This window comes from Acanthochromis polyacanthus, chromosome 1 (assembly GCF_021347895.1).
Source record: "Acanthochromis polyacanthus isolate Apoly-LR-REF ecotype Palm Island chromosome 1, KAUST_Apoly_ChrSc, whole genome shotgun sequence".
Lineage (NCBI taxonomy): Eukaryota > Metazoa > Chordata > Actinopteri > Pomacentridae > Acanthochromis > Acanthochromis polyacanthus.
Genome location: NC_067113.1, coordinates 24875653 through 24892587, shown reverse-complemented (window position 1 = coordinate 24892587; position 16935 = coordinate 24875653). Strand labels below are relative to the sequence as shown.

Genomic DNA, 16935 nt, shown 5'->3' with positions numbered 1-16935 from the left:
GAGTAGGCATAAATGAGGAACATTAGGCATACAACAGATCATATTGTATGGGATGATGAATTTATGGTGACACTGTTTTTATTATCAAACACGTCCTCCTGACCTTTTTTAAATTTAGATCTAAAGTGTGTTTAGTTTCCCTAATGAGCTGCACCTTGCATTGGATGTTTGTATTCCAGAGGATTAGTGTATTTATACAAATGTACAAGAAGAACACAGACATACAGCTGAAATTTAAAAAAAAAAAAAAAAAACAACAAAGACCACCCACATAAACAACTAGTATATCAGGTAAGTTGGTATACTATAAGTATAGCCTGTTTATTTTTAACTCTGACTGTAAATATATACTGTGTACATGCTATTGCATAACTTGAGTCCTAAAGAGATTCTTTATCAGTGCTTTATTCAAGACACGTGCACTAAAAATAAGTTCTATCGTGTGTCTGAGAGAATCCTCATATCAGAATCTAAACATGAGTTGGTCAATTCTTAAATTTATTGTCTGAGTTCATTTGCAATAAAATTTCAAAATAGCACGTAATATGCATACCTCAGAATGTGAAAATATAAATGAAGAATTAGGTTAAAAACCTGCAAATTAAGACTGGTTTTCATTTTCGAAAAGAAAGTATCTAATCAAGCAATTATTGACAAAAAATTGTCTCCTGTATGTGCTTAGACATTTTCAGCTCACTTTTAAACCCAAGTCCCAGTTTAATTACACATATTCCAAGGGAACGGTGGTTGGGAAAAAATACCCAAAAGCATGTCTGGCAAATCGTGCACAGGACAGAATTTCCCTGGTGATAAAAAGTTAAGAAAAGTGCCTTTAATTAACTCTTGACACTCTGAATCTTAATTTGAAATGACCTCAATCATCATTGGCTGTTCAATCAGAATGAAGATCCGCGGCTATTGGCTGAATCTAAAAGCAGACTTCTGATTGTTCCATTCTCTTCTTCTTTTACCCCAGCTTCCTGTACTTGCTAGCTGCTACTTGTAAACACTGAAAATGGCATCTTAAAGTAACTGAGCTGCCCTTGAACTTTGTGACAGACTTCGCAGTGAAATATTATGCAAAAAGGACACGTGGACGGAGAGATGCGGGCTCTTAAATGAGCGTTTCTGGTAAGTAAATGAACACATTTCTCTTCTCAATCCGTATGCTAAACATGCTAGCTTAGCTAGCTGCTGCTTCAGGTGCAGGGAAGACTCTTAAAATTAACATTTTTGTTGGTGTGAAAACAACGCTACATCTTCAAGATGTTTATCTGTAGTTTATTTGATAAATGTTTCGTAGCAGGAAAGCAACTTGCAGTGATAATAATGAGGCATTTTGACTTGCTTTTGTAGAACCAGCATTTAACATTTACCAGAATAGAGTTAATAAGAAACAAATATGTAAATAGTTGGCTTTCAAGAGTGAAACCAGTTGGTGAAAAAGTGGCCTAAGGTTTGTGTATTTAATGTCATGTCACAAAGGTCCAATCCAGTAGTTGGGTAAACCTCTCATCTCCCATGTAAATTATATCTCACTTTATATCTGCTCCTTATTCTTAAAATATTTACTGAGATACAAACAGTACTTATGAGCACATCAGCCAGACTATTCAGAAGTTCTCCTTTGTTTTTAGAAGACTCTGTGGAAGAAATGGATGTCATGCTATAAATCAATATGCTGAATTTAGTACTTCAGAAACAGCTATCTGGAATCATTTAAATTCTTTGTTTTTAAAAAAAATTACAATTATTCAATATGTAGGAAGAATCTGGTCTTAATTGGACTGCTGAAGTTTAAACAACTAAAATAAAGTTTGTCATTTTCTGTCTAAAGCTTTTCAGCCTTTAACTAGCAATAATGACATTAACTTGTCTGTATGGCAGTTTTGAAAACGAGGGTGTACAAATTGTTTCGACGGACAAAGCAAAAACAGGATACCCAGGAGGTAACTTAACATGTAAAATAAACAGATGCAAAAGGCAATATGTCTGTATTTATCAACTCACTGTTCTTTATTAGTGTGACGACCCTCCATCTCGGCACCAGATATGCTTGATCAGGATCCGAGGGTCGCCACCCAGCTGAGCCAATCAGTAGCTCAGCTGCATTAATCACTCTCCTTTCCAGTCGAGACTGGCTCGCTGACAGGAGCGGTGTGTCTTTGGAGCTCCAGCCCCACATTTTGATTTTTGTTCATTTGGGTGGCAGTGTGGACTTATTTGGCTTGGTGATAAACCTTTGTTTTATTCACCATACAGTGGTTGTATCCGTGTTTTTGTTACAACTTTGGAGCAGAGTTGTAACGATAAGGAACATTAAAAACAACAGACACTGAGCTAAAGTGATTTACAGTTGAAAGATAAGATTTCTGTTTTAAATGGATTTGACTCACAAAGTGAAAGATTAAGGTTCAGACCCTACAGCATTTATGTAAATTTAAGTTAGTAAGTTAAATATTAAGTTTAAAACCCTACAGTATATTTGATTAATTTATGTAACATAAATTATCAAGACTAACTTTAATGTTAAATTTAAGAAAGCAGCAAGGTAATGATTTTCGGTTACATCAGAGGAATGGCTTGCTAACAAATACAGATTAGCTACAGAGTTGGAATGTATCTAACCTTCCACATATCTAGTACCAACTCCACTGCCACATAAATAAGATAAGGATAGCTGACTTCGTTTAATCCATTTCTTTTACACAGCATGTTTTGCCACTTCTGCATACTGTCTCTTCAGTCATGGCAGCAATTCTCCAGAGAACAATGAGGCTGAGGGCAGCTCTGAGACCTCTATACCCCCACAGCACCCTCACATGTACAGCCAGACTTTCACCTGCAGACGTCCACAGTCCATTTCTCGCCTGCGGCTCAGGACAGTTTGTGGCCTCCACTCGTAAGCTGCATGTTGAGCCGAAATCATCCCCTGATGGAGCCCCAGAGAGGCTGCCTTTTTCCAAAGTAACTGAGGAAGATTTGGCCTATTTCAGGAAGATCCTAGCAGGCAGGACCATCACGGACCCTGACCTGTTGGAGTCCAGTAATGTGGACTGGCTCAAGACTGTGAAAGGTGAAACCCAGAACTGCATTCAAGACCTTTTACTTGATGTAATTCATTGTATGGATTTGCTGATGGGTAGACCTTTCATTCTTCTGTTCATGTGTCTCCTGCAGGTTCTAGTGAAGTGCTGCTGAGACCTCAGACAACAGAGGAAGTATCTCAAATTCTCAGGTAGATGAATAGACACAAGGTGTTTATCTGCTCCCCAAGCTGCTTCAGGTGTTTGTTTTTTTGTTTTTTTTGTTTTTTTCCCCTCTTGCAGTTATTGTAACAGTCGTAACCTGGCGGTGAATCCTCAAGGAGGTAACACTGGGCTGGTTGGTGGCAGCGTGCCAGTTTACGATGAGATCATCCTCTCCACCTCGCTTATGAACAACATCCTGACCTTTGATAATATCTCTGGTATGTTTTATCTAAAACAAGCTGTCATTTCAAAAAAGTGTTGTGAGATTTACTAAAAAACGACTTCTTTTTCTCTGAATTGTACATGCATCATCACTGAATTAATCTTTGACTCTTTATCAGGTATTCTGACCTGTCAGGCAGGCTGTGTCTTGGAGAACTTGTCCCTTTACCTGGAGGAGAGGGACTACATCATGCCCTTGGATCTTGGGGCAAAAGGTAGTTGCCAAATTGGGGGTAATGTGGCAACTAATGCAGGTGGGCTCCGGCTGCTGCGATACGGCTCCTTACATGGGACTGTGCTGGGTCTGGAAGTGGTGAGTTGAGTGAATAAATGATAGTTTTCAACAAATGCGTCATTAAAAACGCGTACGGTACGGGGCGAACGCTCATATTTCTGTCGGTAGGTGTTGGCAGATGGACGGGTGCTGGACTGCCTGGCCACCCTGCGGAAAGACAATACAGGATATGATCTCAAGCAGCTCTTCATCGGCTCAGAGGGCACTTTAGGGGTCATCACCGCAGTATCCATCCTTTGTCCACGGAAACCCAAATCCACTAATGTGGTTTTCCTGGGTACGGTTTTCTGCTTGCTTCCCTCATCACTGAGTTTAAATGGGTAGTTAGTCGAGTTTGTTTTTAGAGGTAATCATTAGTTCATATTTGTCTCTGCTCTTAGGCTGTGAGACCTTCGAGGAGCTTTTGAAGACATTTCAGCTCTGCAGAGGCATGCTGGGAGAAATTCTGTCGGCCTTTGAGTTCCTGGATAGCGAATGTATGAGACTGTTGAACACACACCTCAAACTACCCAATCCTATCACTGGTAAATACACACACACACACACATCTATTTGGTATATGAAACAAATGAACTCGCAGAGATCGACTTCTTCCTTTTGTTCTACAGATTGCCCGTTCTACATCGTCATAGAAACCTCTGGATCGGACCAGGACCACGACTCGCAGAAGCTGGACAACTTCCTAGAGAAGGCAATGGCGTCAACATTGGTTACTGATGGAACTGTAGCAACCGAACAGTCAAAAATAAAGGCAAGTTGATAAATCTGGTGATATTCTCGGTTGTCTTATGATTAAAAAAAATTGCATGCCGAACGACCAAAACCCACAATGTTTGTTTTGTCTGTGTAGCCAGAGCCTGATATAGTTTGTACCTCTGTGCCACAGAGCTCCACTGTTTTCCCTGAAACTATTTAAAAACACACCAGCGAGCCACACTGTTGCACTGGGTGACTTGTGTCTTCATTATAATCATCTCGAGACACTGAGGTCTATTTTGAGTCCATCCCACATGCACCATCCAGCTGCTGTAAATGCTCTCCAGAGCACCAGAAAACCACAGATGGAAATCATCCCTAACAACTACACTGTATAATCTTGTTTGGTTAACAATTGCTAAACGGAAAAAAAAAAACAGCAGAGTTTAGTTGTGTTTGGAGATTATTTGGCCTTTTTTATATATATAATTGAAAGCATGTATTTACAACCAGTTATGAAAGACTTCGGTTTCAGTAGGACCAAATACTCTACAGGCTTCCTACCACAGACAGTAGGGACATTGGAAAGTTTTGAGAGAGATGCTAAAATTGCTAATTTTTTGCCATAATAAAAATATAGAATGTCACACCAGGCATATTCTTTTTAAGTAATCAGTCTCATATGATGGTTTTATGAATAGTAATTCTGCATGGAATTATTTGTAACACTGTGGGAGGGGTTTTTTCCTGCAATTTTTGGTGCCAGAAAAGAGAGATCAGGCAGCATCAACGAAAACTCAACCGTGCCAAAATGTAGAAATTGAGGTAGAAAATCTAGGTTTGTTAATTGCAGTTTAAGTTGCTCAAGCATCATAGGCAATTTTGTCAAGAACATGTGCAGAAATAGGAGTTCTATGCATGGATTTCTACCAGACTCACTGTCTTTGCTGTATGTGGACTGATCATGCTCACTGTTTTCCTTCTGAACAAGGTGAAAACCCCAGTAGGTATGTAGGCACAAGTGATGATGATGATGTCAGCCTTTCCATTCCCACCTTTTCAGGATCTGTGGTCGATGCGTGAACGTGTCACGGAGGCGCTGACTCATGACGGCTTCACCTACAAGTATGACATCTCACTTCCAGTGGAGCGGATCTACCAGCTCGTGACTGACATGAGGCAGCACCTGGGCGACCGGGCCAAGAGCGTGGTGGGATACGGACACGTAGGTAAGGCAGCATGATATAAGAGCGTATCAGGAGATTTGAGCGTATTTCCATCTCACTCACTTACTTCCTACACCTTGTCTTATCCCGTAGGTGACGGTAACCTGCACCTGAACATCACTTCTCCTGCTAAAGATCCTGCCCTCCTGGCTGCCATTGAGCCGTTTGTTTATGAATGGACAGCCAGCTGTCAGGGCAGCATTAGTGCCGAGCACGGCCTGGGTCTGAAGAAGAGGAACTACATCTACTACAGTAAACCAAGCCAAGCTGTGGCCCTCATGGGTAACATCAAGGCCATGCTGGACCCCAAAGGCATCCTCAACCCGTACAAGACTTTACCAGACGACCTGAAGTGACTGAGGTAATTTATGTAGAGCTCCACTTCAGCTGCACGTGGTTTTCGTGACAGTTGATGCTCTTTCCTGGCACACCCTTTTCACACATTTCGCTACAGAGCTGCCGGCTTTGCACTAGACACGGAATTTGCCGAGCAATCTGTAAACCCCATGTGACATCTATTGTATGTTTCCAACACCTGAAGTAGTTTCATTTTCATTGTGCAGAAAACATTACTTTCAGAAGGATCTCTACTTCAGCAAGTTCCTAAAATGAAGTTCTGGTTTATTATAGTTTTGTCTACCTCTGCTAATTGTGCTGGCAGTGTCTCTAGTCTGATGCAGCCCTCATTTGAATGAATGTTCAACAAGTTTCAGATTTTGGATAATGGGTGCTTCAAAAAGCTCAGCAGATTTTTCAGTTGCTGACTGCAAGCAATCATGACTGTCTTTTCATTAGTGTGACTACTAATTGCCACTAGAGGGCAGACAGGGAATAACAGAGTGAGTAAAGAATTGTCTGGATAAACGGTGAAATGTTGTTGTTTTTTATATATATATTTGAAGCTGCATCATGTGACTGGTGGGCTGCTCTGTTTGTCATATTCTACATTTGATGTAGTGGAATCAACATATAAATGGAAACAATTGGACAACCTTGTTTACCACCAGCAAATTAAAGCATTTAAGTTTGTAGATATAATCTGAAATCAAAACACATTCTGGCTAATCATTAGGCAAGAGTGCCGTAAATGTTTTATTACATATAAAAAACACAAAGCAACAGGTCCCCCCCCAAAAAAAACAAAACAAAAACAAAGCCAGCATCTGTGAACAAATTCCTTTGTACACCTAGGCAACAATTAAAACTAATCTTCAATGAAACAGATGGAGTGTCTTGTTTTTTTTTTTTTTTTTTTTCTCCCGTTATTCACACAACTTGTACAGTGTGGCGTGACTGAAGATGACAGGAATAAATGGAGGCCCAGCTCGCTACAGAAAGAATTTACCTCCAGCATCTTGGAAAACAAACAAAAACAAACATCAGCTTTACCGCAGAAAGTCTTCCTTGATTCCTCTCTACTGGCCCAGAAGACTTTTTGAAATCAGCCACAGTGAATATATGAAGTACGCCGAGCAGAGAGGATCAGTTCACTTCATGTTCTCATTTTAAGATGCACACTAATTCCTACTGGCAGAAGCTTACTCCACAATTTACTCCATCCAGGATAATTGTTTGTAGTGTTTTATCCAGTTTTTTTTTTCTTCCATACAACAAACAAGCTCAGTGGGAACAATTTTCCTATTCGCTTCCACTATTTCTCAACAAATCATTTCCTATTCGATCCAGTAATGACAAGGATACAGAAAGTCCAGTAGAGTAAATGCCTATATGTATACAGTCAGTTTCACGCACCATTGTACATCTGTCTCTCATATCCTCAGTAGTGTGGTAACAGTGGAGATTCAATACATAAATATTGTACTTTAAAAAAAAAAAACGGTTTAAAAACACTTTTGATTCTATTGGCTCTTCTCCTTTTGTTAGTGAACATCTTGTGTTTGTGGCGATAATTGGCATGTTTATAATAAAGCTAAATGAGTGAAATATTTTTGATTGTCTCTGAGCAGAATGCCACAACTGCATGCCAAAAAATGCTGGCTGGAGATCACAAATTTAATTGCAAGAGACACTCGGTATGTAGTGTTTGGTGTGTGTGTAGGAAGGCCGAACCCAGAGCAGTCTTAAAGGGGCGTTAAAGCATTTGGGATGAGGGTACTACAGTATGCCGTCCATTCACACTCTGTAACAGTTCAGGTCAGTGGGAACACGCTGGCAAATGGTTTGTGTTCCGTCATAGCAAAGGCTGGCTTATTCAGACACGTCCAAACGTCTGTGTGGGCTTCAAGTCAAACAGAGGGATGTCAGTAGAAGGCAACCACAGAGAAAGGAAGAGACAGAGAGCGAGAGAAGGATGAGGCTGAATGACACTTGAACGACTCTTTCCTCGAGTCCTCTGTCCGTCTCCCTGCTTTCCCCCTCCCTCGTCAGAACAAACGCTGGGCTCTTGTTGAAGCCGATCCCTGACATCGGGCAGCTGCCTCCGAAACTTCTCGCCCTCTCACGACTCCTTGCCCTTCTCCAGAGAGCTGTGAATTTTGTCCAGGGTCTTCTTGATGCGCAGCGCCGTTAGTCTGGCAGAGGGGTTCTGGTACCAGCACTCCTTCATCAGTTTCACCAGTGCAGAGAGAGTCTGAGGGAGGAAGAAGCGGAACATAAGAAGAAGAGTCCTGCAGTGATGCACCCACTGTGAGAGGAAACTCCACAATCAATGTGACTGCAAGAGCCTTCAGATGTAGAAGGCCATTCCGGATACTGGTGGTGTACGGCCATCTCACTAGGACTGCTGTCAGTCTCTGCCTCATCACGAAAGGCTCGCAAAAGTATAGAAAAGACCGTCTGAAATCTGTATCCCCACATCTAAATATTAAAAGCAGGACTTGACTTTTGTTTTAACGGTTCTTCAAAACATCTTGCTTGACTTAAGTTTCCATCCAAATATATTGAAAATTCTAACCAAATTTCACAAAAAAGGGAATAATACATCTTTTCATTCACCACAGTTATGTGAATATTAGGACTTCTTTAAAGTTTGGTGGCACAGATTTTTCCAATCAGGTTCTGGGGAACAACAATATAATAAATTGAGTGCAATTCACTAAATCTCCTTCCTTTGCACTTGTTTTGTTAATATATCACATTTTCCATCTCAGCCAGGCATAAAAACATTTTAGAACTATTTTTAATGTTGAGATTTTTCAGAATTAGTTGCTAACTCTTTTGTCCCGTTATTACGACACAATCTCTAAGTGACCCCTAATGGGCTCATAATGTGTCTTAGTTTGGAGCGGTTCAACTGAGGTGATTTCCATTTCTTAAATGGCTTCGTGTAGATCAATTTTTGACGGCAAAAATCCCCCCCAAAAAAAATCTGGTCACGTATTTATTTTTTAAATTGTATACATGTGTGTTGAAACACACAGCCATGCTTCTGTAGCACATTTTGGCATTAAAAAGTAAGGTGAAAGATTATTTGTGTGAGCATGGATAAATGAAGTTGTTTATTACTCACTGGATCAGAGAACCAACGATTAGGAACGAAAGGCCTCTGCTGCTCCACACACACCACTTTCCTCATGTCCTCAAAGCTGGGGTCATTTGGCACCTGATCATAAAATGGAGGCTTGTACTCTTCAACAATACCTGGAAAGTGAAATTGTGATGATAGAAATTAGTGAAAATAACAGGAGCAACATGACAACGCCCTCACCGCTGACTGTAACAATGCATCAGTCAAGCTGAATATTTTTCCAATAGCATGAATAGGGTTTCATAATAACATGTTCGTATCTGGGATATTTCATCACCGTGCCGCTCTCCTGTGAAGTCAAAAGCAATGCACTACATGCTCGACACTCACCATTGCTGTATGTGCGTCTTGCTATCTCCCACAGCACCAGTCCAAAGGCCCATATGTCCACTCTCTTGTAGGCGTCGAAGCAGTCTGTCTGAATGGTTTCGTCCAGCACTTCAGGTGCCATGTAGCGTTTGGTGCCAACCTTCGGATTGTTGCCCACATCTAGCAGGTTGTCTGCCTGGGAGTGGGTCACAGCCAGCCCTGTAACATGCAGTTAGACACAGTGTTGTAGCTGGACTTCAAAACGCTCTGTCCTGAAATAGAAGCTGTGTCACATGCACAAGATCATGTGCCAGGCAAGAGATTTGACGGGGGCAGAAATATGATGCAGCAGATCAATATGAGAGGTGAAAAGCATTGCAATCCCACGTAAATATTTCAAGTTTTAAAGAATTAAATCTGCCTCCAAGATATTTGTTACACCTCCAAGATTAACTGTGCATTTGGTGGGAAACACAGAACATGCAAATCTCACGAGACATCATTAAAAAGGACTATTTTCAAATCATTTATTATACCGTTTTAAAAAATATATTTACTACTAAGCCGAACTCCAAATATTAGTGAAACTTTAAAACAAGACAAATGTAAATGTCCTGTTCTCTGTATTACTTTGACACACATGGAGATGTTAATGTTTAATTAATTGATGTTTGTATTAGTCCTTTGCTTGGCTGAAGCCCTGACTAGAAAACCAAAAATGTTCAAAAGCTAAGAACAAACTGATAAATTGCAATGGGAAATGAAGTAGTAGAAAACTGACTGACCAAGGTCTGCGATGCAGCAGCGCAGCTCCTTGGTCACCAGGATATTCTTGCTCTTCAGGTCCCGGTGTGCGATGGCCGGTTTCCCCTCTGTGCCAAATATCTCGGTGTGCAGGTGCACCAAGCCGCATGCTATCGACGCCGCCATCGCCAGGCCCTCTGACGTCTCCACAGCAACGCGCTGCAAGTAGTCGTACAGCGAACCGTTTTCATGGTAGTGGGTGATGAGCCACAGCTGAGTGCTGGAGTTTCGAGAAGTCATGTCAGACGCCATGAATCCTGAGGGAAGAGAGAGAGAGGAGGAAGCAGAGAGAAAAGAACGGATAAAAAGTAAAGGTAAGAGATCATCCAACTGTATAGAATTTATTCAGATGTTAGTCACGTTTCTGTTTTGCTTTGTGAAAAATTGCAAGGGTGTTGCTTTTGTATAGTGTTTACCCTCTATGTGTCAGTCCTTTGAAAATGTGAGGAGTGAAGCACATTAAAGAAAGCTGAATACAAATTAAGAAATGGAAAACACACCTGACAGATGCATTTAGCTATGCAGAGATTTTTTTTTTGTTTTAAGAGTCCTTATTATGCACATTTGCAGGTTTCTAATTCTGTTTTGTGGATCTACTAGAATATGTTTACATGCGTTAATGTTCAAAAATGTTGCCATACCAGCCAGTATGCACATTTCTTACATAGGGATGTTAATAAGTAATGAAAGAAAAATCTAAACTTAAAGCATTTCAGGCAGGTAAGGAGTAGCACTTTCTGTGTAAGAGAATAAATCTCTTTGGGCTGTGCAAGTCTGCAGACCTTCTCCATGCACAAAAAGCTGCAAAACAAGTCGATGGAGGGGGAGGGGGAACCCATAAAGGATAATATGGGCTCTACAAGAAAGTCCAGCAATACACGTGTGTGATGGTCGGACAATCTAATCAAAATAGTTGTTTTCCCTTCAAGAAACATGTGTAATGTTTTTTCTTCTTTACATGTGCACCTCCCAGTCAGCCAGAAGTAGCATTCAGTGAAACAGACTCACCCAGTATGTTTTCATGTCTCAGCAGCACCGTGTTGTAGATCTCCGTCTCTCTGAACCAGGACTTCTCATCTCTTGATGAGAAAATTTTCACAGCCACGTTCTCCCCCTGCCACTGGCCTCGCCACACCTCTCCATACCTTCCTTTGCCTTAAAAAAACAAACAAACAAAAATAAATGGGGGAGAAGGAATGAAACAGGAAATAGAGAAAAAAATATACAGATAGTCACTGTCTGCATTTTAAAGTTTGAGAAGTACTTTTGGGGCCATATTCAGTCTGTCTGATTTGTCTGAAACTGATCTGATGTTTCCACAGCACAGCGCTGCACAAAGCTGCATTCTTCCAATTCCAAACTAGTACAAACTGTACTGTAAGGTACTGCAGTACAAAACAGGATCCCAAGACATGTGGCCTACATACTTTTATTTCAACGCTCAAATTGAGATTTGTCAGCGTTGCCATGACATTGTTTAAACTTACATCACCACCATCAGACATGTCACAAGTTTCAACAACATGGTCAAGAAGATACAAGAATGAATAGAAAAAAAGGGAGCTGGTGACTTGTGTTGTGGCAGTTTCTTCAGATAAGTCAAAAAGAATTCAACCTCCTATTATTACCTGCACGTCATCAGTTTGACATGTCTGTCAGATTGGTATCTTAAAACTGGTTACAGTCTAGACGAGATATGTACAGTCATCCAAAAAATGTACAGTCTGCATGTGACTTGCTGAGACAGTTTGCTTACTGTTGGAAAACTGTCAAATAACTGAATAATTTTTTTTATTTTCTTGGTTTTTAGGACAATTTGCTCTTTGTGCAATTAAGATGTTCTCTGGACTACTTTTGGGTTCATTGTTTGGTAGTTTTTTCATATAGCATGTAATATATTAGCATGAGTTTCTTTAGAATAACGCTAATCAAATCAGTCAAAGAGATATGAATCTATCCCGCACATGTCCTGTGTAATACACTTACCAACACACTCCACCAGGCTAATCTGTCTGGCCACAGTTCTCTGGACGAGGAAGGGAAGACCTGAACCACTGCCTGATGTACATGAGTGATCCAACAGGTCCTGGAAAAAGAGACAGATATCATTCTAGCTGGTATGCAAAAGATCTTTGAAAGGAGCATAGTTATCCTCCTATCAGATGTAGGTGGAAAATCACATTTGATCTTTTTTTTTTTTTTTAAATGTGGTTTGGAGTCCATGTGCAGCTTTTTTATCTTAAATAAAATTCTTCTTTTGCACTCCAGAAATTTGGGACCCAATTAAGCTAAAAATCAAGTTTCATCTATTAAATTCAAGATAATTACACTTTGGACTGGAGTTGGGGATTTGAGTTACTGATTGTTAAAAAACAGCATACCAGGAAGTTTATAAAGTTGAGTTTAAGATATAAAATGCTTTGACTGCACTCAGAATAATTACATTTATGAATTTAGATAAATAATATCCTTTTGATATTATGTCTCCTCCACAACTTGAAATCATTCCAGCAAACCTTGAATGAAAGCATCACGCTGGCAAAGTGAAAAACACCTCCCCACTACAGATGCACACACTGTTAAAGCTGGAAGGGAGCACAGCATTCACTCTGTGGTGAATCCCTTCTCATGGATTCGACAGTAAACTCCGTTCATTCTTACCGCTAAAGTGCTGTCTCCCACATTGGAGGTGATGAGTCCATCTATGGCTCCCTGCTCGGTGTCGAACTCCTGCAGTCTCTGCAGACGGCCGTGATGTAGCCTCCTGCAGGCCAGCACCGACACGACAGACAGCAGAGCCAGAACCACCACAGGGCCCAGTACAAAGAGAGCTAATGTCTCCACACGATACTGAACTGGCTCATTTTCTGGAGCTGTCGGCAAAAGTGCAGAGTGAAGAAAGATAAAAATTAGACCGTAAAATGCCTGAGCTACACACAATCCAGCTCCTTGTTGACATGAACCCTGTTATGAGCTGCTATGAACCTGATGGAAGCAGAGTCATCAGAGAGCTCCTGGTGATGTTGCTGTTGCATCTGTCCTGGGCGCAGCAGAGAATGGCCTGGTGGGAGGATGGTGCCGTGAAGCACTGCAGACGGATTTTTTCCGGCCTTTGTAGGCAGCCACGTTCAAACACGACCCCACTGCTGCCAACTTTGACAGAGGAGAAGCACTGGGTACCGTGGCACTGCGTGGCCTGGAGGCATTTAGGGCCGTCACATAGACACAGCAACTGTCCATCTGTGAAAGACAGTTTGTGAAAGCACCATACACTCTGTGAATGTATACAAGGCAACACGCCAACAGAAGCACGTCTGTCTCACCAACTTTCTCGCTCGCGCTCAAACTAGCGAGCTGACCATCTGGCAGAACATAACTGTGAATTCACACTAAAAGTGGGCTTCCTGGACGCCCTCTAGCAGTCATCCCCAGGGGGTGGACAGCAACTATGACCAAATTATGTCTGCAGTAGCAACAAATGAGCGAGACCAAAAGATTAATTTGCCACTTTCCCCCATATTCATATTCGCCAAAAGGAACCGAGTTAATAATTCAGTGTTCACAGTCAAATGGCAATTGATAATCAGTTTTTCCTCTCCATAATTAGCATGGAACAGATTTGTAACAAGAAATTATGGCTGGATTGGACTTTTACAAACAGTCAGAGACATCGGTTTGCTTGATCCCTAAAACATGGAATACCATGTCTCTTAAAAAAAAAAATCACCGTGCAGTCCTATCACTATTCCTTTTTCCAGTGCAACTACAGAAGACACACAATGTCAGTTCACTTCATATTTACCAGGACAGAAATATCAAATCGACACTCTTTACATTTTCTCAAAAAACACAAAAAACTGAACCACAGCACACTGAACCTCGACTTTGGCCATTACACTACAGGGTTGGAACTGATTATTGAGGCGATTTTACCAGAGGTGGGCAGCATCATGAGGAGATGATTCAGGCAAAACAATAACTTTGTCTAAAAATGACGGAAAGTGATGAAATGTTATATTTTTGAGGCTTAATCTACAAAAATGCTTCATCGCTATGGATTATCTGGCTGATATTAACAAATCAGGGTTTTGTCTGGTTCAGAATGGGCCTGTGATGGAGGAGAACAAACTAATTTGTATAATATGTCTGCATAACACGTCAAGAAAATCAGTCTGTCTATTGGATTAAAAAAATCTTATGCTAGTGTTGAGCTGAATCTCAGGACATGGGACTAAATACTACACTTTCCAGAATGCACCGGTAGCAGCAAAGAGGTCATCACTGATCTAGAGCACCTGAGAAAGACTGGGGAAGCTCAATCACTGATTTAAAGCACCTGGGAAGACTGGAGGAAACCCAGTCATTCAGACAATCTTCAGAGGAGAAAGAAGCAAGGAAAAGAACAACGGAGATCCAAGTCCATTCATGGATTCAGTCCAAAGACGCCAATGGTTGGTGAAAAGTTTATTTGCTTTCTTGGTGGTCTGAAATGTTTCTTGATATGGCCAAGTTTAGGTTAACTGCTGTATGAAAGCACTGCAGCATCTACTTCACTGATTTAATTTCAAATGAGTTTGAATTGAGATATTGAGTTTAAAGTAAAAATATAGGATCTATATTCTGTTAAATGTTGAACTTTACTAAAATGTTGATGATTTGGTATTCAATTTAAAAGGCCTAAAATAGATTATTCTCTATTTGCTTTTAAAGGCTTAAGTGATTCATTTAAATGGTTAATAGGCCAACTTTTTGGTTCTGTGTTTGATGTCAACTTTGTTTTCTGTCTTTAAAGGTTTACAACCTATTGAAATAACACAATCAACCAACTAAAAGGAAAATAAAAGTTTGAGTTGGAAACTTGAATTTAGTTGTCCTCATGTCCTTTGGAGGGAAAGAGAGGTGGACTTGACCGGTTAAAAAAAATTTAATTGCTATTTGTATCATGAATTCTTATCATTTTAATATTGGTGATTGTCCTTTGGTGTCAGCCAAAACCACTTCGGAGATTTCCTCTATAAAAGAAGAAAAATCTTGCCTGTGTAATGTATTTATCTTGTTACCTAACCCTGGTTTTACAACTCAGTAAACCTGTTATTTAAAGCAGACCGTGAATGTGTTGGACTCAGTCGATGAGAGCTGGACAGAAAAAGTAAGGAGAAGCTAATTTAGTTACAACTGTATAAACATTATTTTGCTTTCTGCACTAATTACTTATTCCCATTGACTGATCCTTGATGTGCTTCAGTGTGGAACATTTGGGAGTTCCAGCTTCTCAAATTTGAGAATTTACTGTGTTGATAGTGAATCTAATTTAGGCTGGAATAAAAATACACTTGAAATACCCCATCACACACTGTCCAATCATGTTATTCTTATTTTTTTTAAATGTTTTAAACACTAACTTGTCACAGTCCTGCTTTTTTGTACATTTGGGTAACTTCTATTCATTTCTATGAACTGCTTTGCTTGATCTTCTGAGCTGATCAGCATGACTACAACGGCAACAAATATTTCATTGTCTGAATGCACTTCCAACCTGTCCTCAGCTTCAACTCTTTGCTCTAGGTCGTGGCATGGAGCGGTTTCCTTCTACATATAGAAATTCCTCACTAACAAATAACCAGCTGCCAGCCGAGTACAGTCTGAGCACACAGCAAGAACAGACAACAGGTAAGATGCATCATACTGCACAAAAATAAACAGGGAGAGCACTGAACATTACCTGAGCCCTCAGCTGATGTCCGCAGAGCCTGCAGCAAGAGCAGCAGAAGGACGTGGACACTGCGAAGAACCATGTTTCAGTGCACTGACGGAGGGAGGGGAAGGAGAGAGAGTTCAGATGAGTACACTCTTGCAAAGTGGATAATTTGATCCTACCAATGCTTCAGACAGAAATGGAATAACAAATTATAACGGCTAAATGAGTTTTCTGTTTGTCTTTGAAAGGCTCGCCCAATATACATTATTATGAATTCGGCTGCAGCCATTTCACCTGGGTTTACCTCCAAATTGTTTAACGATATAAAATTCATGTGAATAGTTCTTTAGTTATTGCTACCAATTGCTGTAATGATTGCATTTAATCTACTGTACACGCTCATCTGCAGGCTAACAATGCAGCACACACAAAAAAACAAGACCTACAAATTCGGCTAAGAAGCTAGCACCTTCAATTTCAATGTCACAGCCTCTGGTATTGAGGTAAAGTCTGCGAACAAGCAAAGCTATCACCAACTCTTTCTCAGTACACCTCACAGACTGGAGGTCTGTGTGTTTACTGTGGCTAATAGGCCATTAACAATCGGTTTTATTGGCCGTTCACAGGCGCCTCGGAGGCGCCAGTCAGACAGGCGGCTGCCCGATGCTGCTGCCACCGCTGTTTGCGCTACAAGCTAAGCTAGCCGGACAGCACAAAGCGCAGCCGGGTGAGGACTGCCAAAAGTGAACCGTAAAATACACCCACCTACCTGGCACACACGAGGCACGGCTCCTAACTCATTCTGTGAAGTTTGTGTATCCGTATGTGGGGTTTAAACACTTGTATCTGCGTGGTTTGCGATGTTAAAAAGCCGAGAGCAGGACCACAGCCCTGCCCACCCACTGGCTGTTTTCCCTTCAAGCCACACATGACGTCACCAAAACATT

The 16935-nt window shown here is 40.8% G+C and overlaps 2 protein-coding genes across 4 annotated transcripts; one reads left to right on the top strand and one right to left on the bottom strand.

Annotated features, from left to right (window-relative positions):
* The first annotated feature begins 954 nt into the window (after positions 1-954).
* On the top strand, positions 955-6910 carry d2hgdh (D-2-hydroxyglutarate dehydrogenase). 2 transcript variants are annotated; one of them, XM_022193779.2, is made up of 10 exons: positions 955-1131; positions 2747-3076; positions 3181-3238; positions 3330-3469; positions 3593-3786; positions 3877-4045; positions 4149-4292; positions 4377-4519; positions 5528-5693; positions 5784-6910. In XM_022193779.2, the coding sequence occupies exons 1-10, from the start codon at positions 1119-1121 to the stop codon at positions 6044-6046; spliced, it is 1620 nt and encodes a 539-aa protein (XP_022049471.2). In that variant the 5' UTR covers positions 955-1118; the 3' UTR covers positions 6047-6910. The 2 variants fall into 2 exon arrangements, with proteins under 2 accessions (XP_022049471.2, XP_051803191.1); XM_051947231.1 differs by having other exon boundaries at positions 2713-3076.
* Positions 6753-16915, bottom strand: acvr1l (activin A receptor, type 1 like). 2 transcript variants are annotated; one of them, XM_022193800.2, is made up of 10 exons: positions 16754-16915; positions 16013-16096; positions 13276-13530; positions 12952-13163; positions 12277-12376; positions 11299-11445; positions 10272-10547; positions 9508-9705; positions 9160-9290; positions 6753-8280 (listed from the first exon to the last, which is right to left on the bottom strand). In XM_022193800.2, the coding sequence occupies exons 2-10, from the start codon at positions 16083-16085 to the stop codon at positions 8149-8151; spliced, it is 1524 nt and encodes a 507-aa protein (XP_022049492.1). In that variant the 5' UTR covers positions 16086-16096; positions 16754-16915; the 3' UTR covers positions 6753-8148. The 2 variants fall into 2 exon arrangements, with proteins under 2 accessions (XP_022049492.1, XP_022049483.1); XM_022193791.2 differs by having other exon boundaries at positions 16758-16915.
* Positions 16916-16935: the final 20 nt, after the last annotated feature.